General features: G+C 39.7%; 1 protein-coding gene across 3 annotated transcripts in view; it reads right to left on the reverse strand.

Moving 5' to 3' along the window:
* Positions 1–13,400, reverse strand: part of phf14 (PHD finger protein 14) — a 100,795-nt gene that overhangs the window by 44,543 nt on the left and 42,852 nt on the right. For 2 of the 3 annotated variants that reach the window (XM_050034252.1, XM_050034251.1), the window contains exons 15-16: positions 8,114–8,176; positions 6,544–6,665 (exon numbers count right to left, since the gene is read on the reverse strand). In XM_050034252.1, coding sequence (XP_049890209.1) covers positions 6,544–6,665; positions 8,114–8,176 — 185 coding nt within the window. Of the gene's footprint in view, positions 1–801; positions 3,114–6,543; positions 6,666–8,113; positions 8,177–13,400 lie in introns of those variants that run through there. The other variant, XM_050034253.1, reaches the window with a different exon arrangement.

The raw sequence follows: 13,400 nt of genomic DNA on the forward strand, positions 1-13,400 counted from the left end.
TGTTCAAAAATTATTAATTGTGTCTCAAATGATTCTAGGGGGGTACAGCTTTACTGAAGGGGGAGTCATGTCCCCCCTGTCCCCCCCGGGATTTCCACCCCTGGGTCAAATACAGATATTTTTGATCAAATACCTCAATATTGTGATGATAATTTAAGGCTGGCAAGTGATACTTTAACCAAATATTTACACAATGTGATTATTGATAAATAATTATTAGTAATGCGAATGTAATGACTAAGTGGGTAAATGCAAATAATTCAGAACATGACATCACTTCACTATAATGCAGCCTTTAAGACCAGAAAAATATTTAGATATTTAGTCTCATTATATTACCATATTGATATATTACCCAGCTCTAACTATACAACTGGTCAAAGCTTCATTGGTTATCTTAGGGTTGACAGCTTCCCAGGCTGCACATGATCTTGGGTCTTTAGCAGATGTGAGAACTTGGAAATTTCTGTATGTTTAGACGTGAAATGGTCAAATTAAAGGTCAAGATATTAGCAATTAGCAGCTGTAATACTTTGTGCTAACAGTTTTCCCTGTTAAAGAAAATGCTTATTAAACCTTGTCAGTGACTGCGGTGAGGGAATCCAGCAGATCAGCTGTAGGCAGTGCTATATGTGGGCTGAGAAGGAATATTTCGTCTGAGCCACCACCTCCCCCAAGAAGGCCACTTCCCAGGTGATAAATCACAGATGACAGAGGGCATTACACGCACAAACGGACTGCCGCTGCCGCACCTTTAGAACAATTAATTAGCTGGCTGACACTCATTTATCACTGCGGCAATAAGGTGAAAAAGTCAAGAGTTTATTAAAGCTCCGCTTAATTCTCAAGAGCTATAGGCCAGAGGCTGAGACACTTCACATACACAACAGCAGCAACATTCACATTCTTACTTCATACATTATCACAGTAATACAGAACACAATTAACCAGAAATATTCCCTTAAACGCATGGCTGTAAACAAATGAGAACAAATGTTTGGCAATTTAAAAAAAAAATATGGTAGTCACTTTAAGACTACATCACAAATCAGAGTTCAACTCTGTTCACAACACAAGCTTATGGTATATAATCAAGTATGCAGGCACAAAAATGTAAGTTTGGCCTCTTCAATAAATACTGTACACATTGTCACACTACATAGCTACCTGGCATTCAAATTCTACTGGACCACATCACGTATTTTCAGTTTTAAATTACTGTACAGGTCTGGATAAGTAGATATAGACATGCATTGTAAAACTGACACGCAGTCTTGAGTGATGGGAAAGGACTGGTCAGGAGTCAGCAAGTCATTCTGCTCCGAGAGCTCATCTCTAAAGACAAACCCAGTGTGCTGCTGTTTCTGGACACACTCCAGAGAAGCAAAAAAGCAGTAAACTGCATGGGTTTGACTGCTCCCAAAAGCATGCATATAGGGCCCCGTACAGGCAACAGACTGACATATGAGGGCAGAATGTGACACTTGTCATGAGCCCTGACAGAGCAGCAAGCAGCTGTTGTTTTGACAGCATTGACTACGGGCCACCAGGGACATGGAGACAAAGCTGGGCTTCTTTCTGAGGACGTGTCAGTTTAACTGTCACTTCAAGATATGGAGACAGAGGAAAACTTCTAAATGCCTAAAGACACTTGGACTAATATTGAAGTGCTATTACCACTAACTACACTAGTTTGTTTCTACTACAGATGCTGTATAGTAGCATGTATTTACTGCTACACTTGGTACACCAGGAACAGTTGGCTTTTCTATACACAACACTGACTTGTCTTATTACTTCTGGTCCTCTATTTACTTAGAAAACACAACACAACATTCAAGTCTGGGAAAGCCTGGGTCCAAGTGTGTCTGGAATTAACCACATTCACACTGAATGACTTCATTAAATAAGACTGGTTGGTATTGATGGGAAGTTGTATGGGCACAAGCCTGGTACCAATGGAAAAAAAGTTGATCTAAAATAATCCACATACATGTTGGATGCAGGTGAGCACCTAGAGGCATAGAGAGGAAGTATTTGGGATAGCGTCCTAAGTCAGATGATGCACAAATCAACTGAGTGCAGCAGGTTTCTGCCTGTTATTGCACTTTGAGCTTTTTACTGTGCTTCCACACTGCGAGCAACATGATCGACAAGCCAAGAGTCTTCCACTCATTTCCAACAGAGGGACGCTCAGCTGCCATGTGAGCAATCAAGAAGCTTGTCGGCTTTGGACGAAGTTCTTGCACTCAAAAGCCAGATTTGAACCCAATCTTTAAGATCTCATGAAACGGGCACTTGAGTTTTTTAGAAAACTGCTTCTTGGTGGAAAACAGCGCCTCTTCAGTGGTCTTCATGGTTCATTAGTGGGCGTACTGTTATCATTAGAAAACTAAAAATCCTGTCTTTTTGCTGGTCCTATAAAATCATACTGATTTCCACTCCATAGCAGATACATCCCTCACTGTCTAATGCCCTTTTTATAAAGAAAATACATCACATTAAGGAAGTAATCAAACCATTTCATGGGATCTTTAAAGATACAAGGACTCATTGTCTTACAAATTAAATTCAGAACAGTCGTATCCATCAGTGGGCTCGATGATCAACTCTTCAGACATCTGTGACTTATATTTGTTAAATGCTACCTAAGTAGCACAAGAGATAGCCTGAAATGGTTAATAACATAAATTAACATAAACTGTATAAATCCAAACTTCTTTTTTTCTTGGTCAAAACTTTGTGGATGCTGACAATTGCATAGATGCAACTTGAGCCACAACTGGTCATAAAAAGAGTCAACCATGTTACTCGTAGTGTGTAAAAGCAGTTGAACGTCCAACATTAACCAAAACAATACTGACTCCAACAACACTTCAGCACTTAAGGTCCATGTTTTAGATTCAGACAGTTCCGTTCAATTTTTCGTTGGACAGTTGTTGGTCCAGTTTGGATCAGGGGGTGGTTGCGGGGTGGTGTGACGGTCTCTTTCTTCAGCCTGACTCGAGCGCCATTCTTCAAACGCTTCAATTTGCCTCTCTCTGTCTCTAAGCCAACGGTCATCTGTCCCGAGTTTTTATGGGAGGTGAGGTGGCTGCCCCGGCTCTCACAACCTGTGCAATGCAAAGATAGAAAGAGTCAGGGCAGCACACCTCACACCCCGACCAGCATCCCTTACAACTTATATGCTGCCTCAAGAGCACGACAGATAAAACAGTGACACTTTGGTAGTGAAGTGTTGAGATTTTTCTCTCATATATTCATGATACTGCTCGTGCCATGGACATACTATCATTTCCAAAAAGCTGTACAAGATCACTACACTGATGTAAATGAAAGCATTAATTTTCTTGTGCTGATCTTATTCTACACTGGCTTTTTGTGATGCTTTTGGTCTACACATATTGGTCTGTAAATAAAAGAAAATACATTAAATTCTTCAATAGCGTCAAATAATAAGGATGGATACAAAACACTATGGGTATGGTGGGTGGTGAGATGACCTACCTTATATTGTAAATTCAGCATATTGGTCATTTTGACAGCACCAGGACAACAACTGAGTCATGTCATACTCACCACTCTGCTGCTGAGTTTGTCTATTTAATAAGAATACATAATGATTCAAAAAGCATCTACTTTGCTGTTTTTTCTATCACTGTTGAGGGATCAAAAAAAATGTCAAAGTCAATGGAGAGCAACACTTCCTGCCAATGCTTTACATTCAAATCTTACCAAGAAAGTGAGGGATTTAGAGCTGCGATCATTATCTTCGTCAATTGATGAGCTGTTTGGATTATAAAATCTCGAGCTCATCTTCACAAAATGTTTTACATTTTGGCTTTAAAAAGACAAATGATTACACAGTGACCAAAACAGTTGCAAAGAAATCTACTACTGACTGACTAATTGCATCGACTTGCCTCCTGTCACTGCCTCTTGGCCAGGTCATCATTGTAAATGAGAACTGCTTCTCAATCGATGGATCCCGTTAAATAACGGTTAAAAAAGCTCTAGATGGACTGTATTATTTACATTTCTGCAATGTGAAACACCCATACAGGAAGTGTTAAGCTTAACAGACAATAGCTGAACAGCAACTGAAAAAACAGCAAAGTACAGTAGAAGATGTTGATTTAGGCAGGGAGTGGCAAATCCTTAACAAAACCTAGCACCAAAGTGGTGAGTACGGCAGAGTCTGTTGTTGTAGTAATTGAATTAGTGCGGTGGAATATACTTTACTCTGGATCTGAATTTAGACAATAGGTAAAGACAGAGGAAGCGTTGAATTTGTATCAACAGCAAATTGAAGCAGGAGCAGATAAATTGCTGAGGGAGATGAAACTAAAATGATGGAATATGGTTCGAAACAAGAACAATCTGAAATGAATGTCTTTCTAGCCACTATCTGAGAACACACAGTTAAGGAATTGGTAGAATGTTAAAAGATGGAAAGAGTGTTACACTTTAAAGGGGGAAAGCTATGTTTCAACATGCCAACTCAAAAAGTCGCAAACTGGTTCAAGTGAAAATGAGCCGATGAGGATGGAGAGACAATACGAAACGCATTAAGAGAATTCTACTGAAGCCCTGAGAGGCGTGGTGAAAAATGGCAGGCAATGTTGGGCAAAAGTTTATCTCATACGTACAAGATATATGGGAGAATATCTTCTACATCCGGGATATTACCTCCTACATACAGGCTTTCTCGTCATATCCAGTCATCCAGGTCATAGTAATTCTTAGTGCTATATTGTAGTAGGGCTGCCACGATTAGTTGACTAATCGATGACTAATCGACTATTAAAATAATCGGTGACTATTTTAGTAGTCGACTAATCGGTTTGAGTCATTTTTCATAGAGAAGTACTATAAAAGTACCCCAAAATACTCTTACTGCAGCTTCTTACGTTCAGATATTGGCAGCTTTACACACTCTCCCGTGACAGTGAACTGAAGCCCTTTGGCGTGAGTACGAAAGAAGACATTAGATGACGTAATTTTGGGGTTTGGGAGAGACAGACCGACATTTTTCAACATTTTAACACATTTTTCGATAAAATGATTAGTCGACTAATCGAAGAAATAATCGACAGATTAGTCGACAATGAAAATAATCGTTAGTTGCAGCCCTATATTGTAGGCAACTGGATTGAACTAAAGAAGCCTCTTGGATGAGACGTGAAATGTCTTAAAGCAAGTCCAGTTGCCAACGATACAGCACTTAGAAATACAGGATATCTTCTACGTAGAAGATATTATCTTCTATGTATGGGATATCACCTCCTACATACACGATGTTATCTGTTACGTTCAGGATAATACCTCCTTTGTTTGGGATGAAATCTTTTACGTAATGGCTTATATCTGCTATGCAGAATATATTGTTTAAAACTTCATTCTTCCTTTCCTCTCAAGAGATACTAGCATAGACTAAATTCAGCTATTCTGAGAGTGAGACACTGAGTGAATCACTTTACGAACAAAGTTCAGCCGTATGCGGTATAAACAAAAGGTTTTACCTTCTTAGTTAACTAAAAGAAAAACAATCGTTTGTGTGAAACATGATGGATTTCTCCATAAAATGTTTCTATGAACTGAACTGTTTCTATGGCTATCCGCCGGTGGATTGCATCAGCCCACTAGTCTGACTGATTCATCTGAAATACGTGGAAACAGAGACATGACTAATAAAAATGAATACAATTAGAGCGATATGTTCTGGGAAATTAACTCTTCAAGATACAATTATCAATTGCTGGCTCATTTTTGTACGGCAGGTGACCTTCCGGTCTGGCTGTAATGGCACACAGTCATTGGCGGAGTAGCTACGCACTGCCACATGGGAGCTTGCTCTGACGTGGAAACCATCATCCATCAATCCACCGGCCAAGACAGTTTATGGAAACATTCTATGGAGAAATGTCCTAGCATCTTATGAGAGGAAAGCTGCTGTATATAGGAGATAATATCTTGTACAATAATATCTCCTATGCAGGAGATAAACTTAGGTTTTGGCCAACATTGCGTGCATTTTTTTCTACGTTGCCTCCCAGGGCTTCTGTAGAATACTGGTCATAATAGAATGGAGAAATGTTTTATGTAAGAGATTCATCACATGACGATGTTCTGACAAGACGCCTGCTGTGATCCACCTTTTTACTTTCTCACAGAATTCCAATGTCAAAGAGAAATCCTGGTTATTAGATGCCTGACACCTGAAATCCCAGGAAAGGAGCAGAATAAATTGTGCTATTCATTACGCCTTAATGAACTGTGCAAATGTATGTGGCAGGTCAATACAGGGGGCCTATGGAGAAGATACCCTCAGCCCCCTCATTCTGCAGAGCCCAGGCGGCCGGAGCCTAATGAAGACTGAACTTTAATCATCAGGAGGATATGGCTGCCTCACGAGACCCCCAACACACACACACGCACACACACACAGAGCATGTCTAATAACCCCACCCCCTCTGCTTCCTCTCTGTGCTACACACACACACACACACACACACACACACACATACACACACATTCCCTCACCTCACAAGGTTTTCATTGTCGCCTGGTCCTTTGCAGGTTGTACACTCAGTCCTCGTGTCATCAGCTTTGGGTTTTTTCTGCATTGCAGACTGGCGTTGTCGGCGTTCCCGAGGCAGTGGTTCCTATGGAAACACGGCTGATTAGAATCAAGCGCTGTATGGGCACTTGTTGGTCGTTGGGATGTTAAAAAGGAATGTATTGTTAAACTGGGGCGAGATGGGGAATACACAAGAGCAACATTTCTTGAGTACAACTGAAGTGACTTTGAGGATTAAACCAATGTGGATTCTTCACAAGTGACATTTCTGGATTTAGAGTTGTGTAAAATATGGGACTGTAGCGTCTTTCTCATCTTTTACATGCTCGAAGTTTTTCTTTCTCGGAAAAAAAATCCCAATACGACCTGTCCCAGTATGTGAAAAGTCAGTTAAAGGCTTAAAAGGAATTGTTCAACTTGTGATTTTATTCTGAGAGAGAGATGAAAAGAGCAACATTTATGTCATACCTGTGTGTTAATCTGGAGTCAGGATGTGGAGACCCAAGTTTAGCATTAAGACAGATAGCATGACTCTGTTCAAAAGGTTATCAATATACCCACCAAAATCTCTGCACTTCACAAATTAACAATTTGTATCTCATGTGTTCCACCTCTACAAAAAGATAAGGGTAAAAACATCAATTTATGGTTTTAGTTTGAGTTACTTGTTGGAAATACTTCCTAAGTACGTCTCAGGCTAGAGACCATACACCTTGCCAGATACAGACAAAGAGTACAAGTTTTGGTTTTGGTCTCTGAAAGGAGCAAGATGGTGCCAAACAACAACAACAAAAGGAAGTTCACAAAATGTTGAATTATTTCTTCCCACTCCAGCACATCAGCAGTGAAATAGTAAAAGTATTTCTCAGATAAAACTACCAAACATTTGCTTTGTATATCTTCATAAAAAGTGACAAAAATGTCCTTTTACTCCATTAATGTGACACTAGCTGCTGGCTGGAAAAAGTGAGACATCACTTTGAATTCTGGAAACTTCTGATGGGCATATCCTGTTGTTTTTTTTTTAATTTGTTACACTTAACGATTAACAAATAAATCATAAGGAATACTGAGGATTAATGAATTAAATGATTTAAAGAAAATTAGTGATAACTCTCCTGCTGACTGAATGAAATATTCTCAAATCCATTTATTACCACAGAGTTGTAAAAATAAATGGATCTCTTGATTGTTTTTTCTATTAGAAGTTTATTCTTGCCAGCGTGATCAAGCCTCCTACCATCCATATAAATTCTAGACTGAAATCCACACTGTGAGGAGGGTGAGCATGGAGATGTCAGCGGCAGATGAAATCCATTAAGTGATAATTGAATTTTAATAAAATCAACAATACTGGCAAATATAATAACAAGTTGATACAGGACAAATAAATCTGACTCACTAAAACAAGTTAAGGGGTCAAAATAGTAAATATCAGTGAAGGCTAAGAGCAAAGCTGAATTTAAATATGTCAGTAGCATGTAAACTAGAACAACAGTAACAGTTTTTTTGGAGCAGAATGAAGTGACAAACCTCAATTTTATCTTCTCTGTCTTCACAGATGGGAACCCTCTTCCTCTTCTGCCCTCTGGTTCTCTGCAGAACAGAACACCTGACTTTTAAGCTGTGATCAAAAACACAGTGCACGTTTTCATTCAACTTTCCTCTGAGAGGATAAACAACTTCTTGAGATCATAGCAACAGTGTCATTTCCTGCCTTTAAAGTTTCAGTTTGATTTTTTTACTCACTAACATCTTTGTTAGTTAAATGACTAGTTAAATCACTAAAATAGTTCTGCTTATTTCACATGAAAGATGTATGCGTATTTATTTTTATCCTTGCTTTTCTCACTGGTTTGAAATTAATCATGGCATCGATGGAAGAAGGCGATGTCATGTATTTTCCCCACCAATCCCAATTTGACATTTAAATGAGAGTCTGAGAATTTTATTAACTAAAGACACCCAAAACCAAATCTACTTCTTTGCACAGGGGGACTCATTCCGATCAATTAATAGATGGGAAAAGCCGAAAGGAATTTTGTCCACAAGAAAAGTTATAGAACAACTGAGACCACCTTTACACTTCGAATTAAATGGGTCTCAATTTAACCTAGTAACTTTTTTCCCGAATATTAATATGTGTCTTCAGTCCAGCTCAATCAACCAAATGTCTCTCCTCTCATTTTTGCAGGTCCAAAAAACAAAACAACAACAACAAAAATGGCAACCATCCGTTAAGGTGCACTATTGTATGGACTTTTTCTCGCTTATCAAAGCAGGGGAAGAAGCTGTCTTCCCAAAGTGGAATGCCAAAGAGGAAAGCAGATGGAAACCAATATCATGCAGTTGCTTTCATTTCAGCTGTGGTCAGTGCCGCCACTGTCCAGAGGATGATCTGGATGTGGGAACGCAATCAAGACCTGGCAACCTTTACGGACCAAGACTGGATATCAAGCTTTTTATATCTACAAGCATTCCTGCTGCTTTCTGGCTAGTAACCTGGCGTGCTAACTGGTTAATGGCTGCTACTCTGCTGGTTTGAATCAGTCACATGCTTGTTGTTGTATGTGGATTCAAAATGCAATTGCATTTACACTTGTGTTCAATGCGTCCTTGACCATCTCTGGCATGTCGATCATATCACATTTGTCCTTGATGTGTTTCGGGTGATTTTAAACCTGTTTCAAGCTCTATCCGACTGCAATCTGGTCACCCAAAATGCATTCAAATGTAAGGTGTAAAGAGGGTTTGAAACACGGTACAGATGTAGCTTGGATTGGGAGGGGGCTGAGTGGATCGATTAAGTGCCCTCTCTGTATCCTAAGCACTAATCTTTTCATTTCAATACTACATGAGTCACAGCAATACTGGCTACCCACTTCCTGGACTAGTCATGCTGTGGCACTAAATGTGACTGCTGAACATGCCAGGACACCAATCTATTTTCTATGGAAGCTAAACGAGGCCGGATGAACGTCGAGCAACATTCCCATCTACTACACAGGTCTGAAGTGTGCCTTCGCCTCGCAGGAGACTGAGCAGAGCATGAAAGGAAATAAAAATCAAACATCCCCTTCTTGTTGCTAGCAAGTGAGCGTTGGAGCTGCTGGGGAGGCTTTAAAAGGGGAAGAAAAATCGACAACATATTTAAACAGATTGTGAAAACAATCCCATCTGTCGCCTTTGGCTCGCCACCACTCACCAGATGGAGCACTTATCATTAAGAATGCTAACTGCAAGAATGCTGCCAATTGGCTTCTACAGACCTTCACTATTTCTCCTGCGACTACACCACCAAACAATGGCCTGACATTATTTAGTTATATCTGCATAGTGTCTGAAAAGTAATCTATAAGGCCAGGCGGAGCAGGGGTGCAGTTCAGTAGCTGGTTCAGCTAAAAAACACTCAGCCGCATAGCACTGCTAATCTCAGGCTCTGCTCAGGTGAGGAAATTAAAACTGCAGGCAGTTTATAAGTCCCAGGCAAAATCAATCTTTTAATTAAGTACATCAGTGCATCTTTAACAAGCATGAATCATTTCACACAGGATTAGAGAAATTAACAGAGCATAGGAAGTGGTAGTAACTAGATATATTAACTTAATTCTCATAATTTCCAACTGATTAATGGCATATGTTCATATTGGAGGTTTTAATGTTAGCACTGCGGTGGTAGCAGGCAGCAGTAAATCATGTCCCATTAGGAGCAGCATTTTATTGCCACCTTTAGTTAGCCTCTGGACCCTGAATTCCCCTTTAAACTTCCCCTTAATTAGCTTTAAGGATCGAAAATGGCTATATCATTACATCAAATAAATACAGAGCACTTTCTGGCGTATTATTTTTAATAACATATAACTACAGTGGAAGTAATCAGGATCTTTTTGGCAGACTGAAAGAATCCAAAAAGGCAAGGTGGAAACAACCCCTGAGATAATGACTGAAACTAGCGCTTAACATCATTAAGGCTACTAACAACGCATGATGCAAGACTCTGGTGTTACTCCAGTGCTCTCTCTGTTTGAAGAAAAATTCTGATGTTGGGAGCACCAAGCATCACGTAGGTGTAGTGGAGTGGGGATTTTACCTGCCATAATGTCTCAGTTTCTGCAGCCGGTGGTTGCTGCCAGCTTCACTGTGTGTATTGAGTTTTGCCGAGTGATGATGCAGTTGGTTACGGAGGGTTTGGAAGCATATATGCTTTAGTAACTGTTATTGAATTAATTACCAGATCATTTTAACAACAGGATGTATTGATTTATTTTAATACACTTTAATGTAAAAACACACAGTGTTGCTCTGCTGTGTCACCTTGCCTCTAGTACAATGAGGTATTCATTTTTATCATATTTAAACAGATTCTGCTTATTTTTTACACAGTTTACACAGTTTTTCCCTGTTGGAGGGCTGTGGAGCTGCGCACAGATGGGTCAAATAGAGTTGCACAAAAATAGAGTTGAGCAATGGGAGCATGCTGTGGCTGACCTATCGTGCCATACCTGTGTTCCATATCATTTGGCGGTAACTGTCAAGTAGAGCTGTACCATATCATCTCATTCAAGATAATACCAGTATATTTTTTCTAATATCATATGAAAAATTCATATCGTAATACTTGCGATATTTCAGCTTATTGACATATTGATGTCACACTGTTACCCACGACAACAAGCATGGCTGAAAGTGAAATTATTATTGACTCCACGGTGGTTCCAAAAAGAGGAGCAGCTTCAGTAGTGTGGAATAAACTGTGGCGTCCTGAATGTTTTATGAACAGCCCCGGACTTCTCAGACTCTTTTAGTGACTTACCGCTCAGAGGGAACTCATTCAGCGGCTCCTCTGGCAGCAGCACAGTGTCTCTCCCTCTCCTCTCTCATTGTGCGCACAAGGGAGTCGGTGTTGTCCAGTGATTTTGTCATAAACCTTTGGTAATGTAAACCTACGTGACACTAACGGCTCAAAAAAAAAAAAAAATTGCATAATGTAGTTCTGATGTCATAACAGCCTGTCAGAGGTTACAGTGTGATGATTAGAGGAGAAATGGCAGAACATAAAGGTCCAGGTGGGGAAAAAAATGTTTTTTTCTTAATTTATAAAGAGATTTATATATACAGTACATATATAGATCCCAGTGGACATTTTTTGTATTTAGGAGCTGTTTAAATGTGTAATTTGTGGTAGATTTTATTTAGTTGAACTGTTAATATTGTAACAGAATCTGAATCTCACTCTGAGTTACTGTTGTTCACAAACTAAAGACATGAGAGATCATTTTTCTTTAGTTTTTAATATTTGAAGGCAAACTGTAAAACTGTGTCACTTATTTTGTTGCAATTCTATTTTCTTACATTAATAATAAAAAACTATTTTTACTAATTTGTCATATCGTGAAGAATATCGTTATCGCAAATATACCCTGAAATATCGTGATATTATTTTAGGGCCATATCGCCCACCCCCACTTTTTCTGATATAACTACCATTTGCCCCTGAATTGGCTCAAATATAGGCCAACTGCATGTTCACGCACTGTAGGTGGCTGCTGTAAATGGAATGGGTTCCACAAATGTTAACCTTGTTCCTCCTCCTTCCCTTTTTTCTAACGTCCATGACATAGTCACTACATGCCTTAGCTAGGCATGCCATATCCAATTATTTGCAGAGTAAGTTAGGCGACTCATATATGAGATGATTTGGCATGTAAGTGGTACTACAGCTGTCAAAAAAGTTTAAAAAACTTTGATTTAAATTGTTTTTTGCCCATAATAAACAGCATTATGTGCATATCTGTGTATGTATGGACAGGAGAGAACGTCGATGTGTTCGTATGAAAGATGAAGATTATGAGGCAAGATGTGAAGTAGTAACAAGTGTCTTTTTTCATATAATTTCTCAGTAGATTTTTATTAACAACGAACATGGACTCCATTGCCAGAGATACCACTGTCACTAGGATGTATAACTTGCACTACACCTGTCAGCTGTATTATTGCACAGCTCCATCTACTGCTAGCTCACCTAGCACCACCGAGCTAGCTAACGTTACAGCTCAGTCGAGGAGGACGGCATTAATGTTCACATCTCCAGCTGTCACAAGCACGAGCCTCTTGTCCATGAGTAGATGCACGCTTCACTATAGTGGGTGTAGTTTGGTAAAAAGAGAATAGTTCCTACATGAAGCTGTTCACAAAAAGGTCTGTGGATTATCTTGAGTAACCAGGTCATGATTTATGGAAAGAGACTGCTTATGAGTTTTTTAAATGTACCATCTAGTTCCATTATATCTGGAGAGAAGAATATTTAAGAGGGTCTCTGTCTTAAGCAGGGCTGTGTAAAATCAGGCAGTGTGCTATGGAGCATTAACTTTACAGCTGCGACATTATGTACATGCTAAATAAAATTCCGCTCACAGGTTGACTTTAAAAGGTTTTCCTCCAGTAGGCAGCATCCACTACAGGCTATGAATAACAGCCACAAGACTCTCAGCTTCATCAAGGTGGTGCTGGGCCACAGTAGCCCTTTTGGCCAAATGTAAATGTGCACGCTCTTTCCTGACATGCAAACTCAACGACACACACACAGACACACACACACACACAGACACACACCCCAGTCTCAGAGGCCAGTAGGAGGTTGATTAGCCAGTCCTGATAAATTGAAATATGGCTTTAGAGAAGTGCCAGTGCTTGGGTGCCCTGGTAAAAGCATTAAAAATGCAAAGCAGGGCCCTTTTAGCGTCTGCCATTGCATGCCTTGCATTTGAAGATAAATGCTGCACTGAAGTGCCTCGCCCGAGTGGCTGTGGCTGCGAGAAAA

The sequence above is a fragment of the Epinephelus moara genome, chromosome 22 (assembly GCF_006386435.1).
Source record: "Epinephelus moara isolate mb chromosome 22, YSFRI_EMoa_1.0, whole genome shotgun sequence".
In the NCBI taxonomy this organism is placed as follows: domain Eukaryota; kingdom Metazoa; phylum Chordata; class Actinopteri; order Perciformes; family Serranidae; genus Epinephelus; species Epinephelus moara.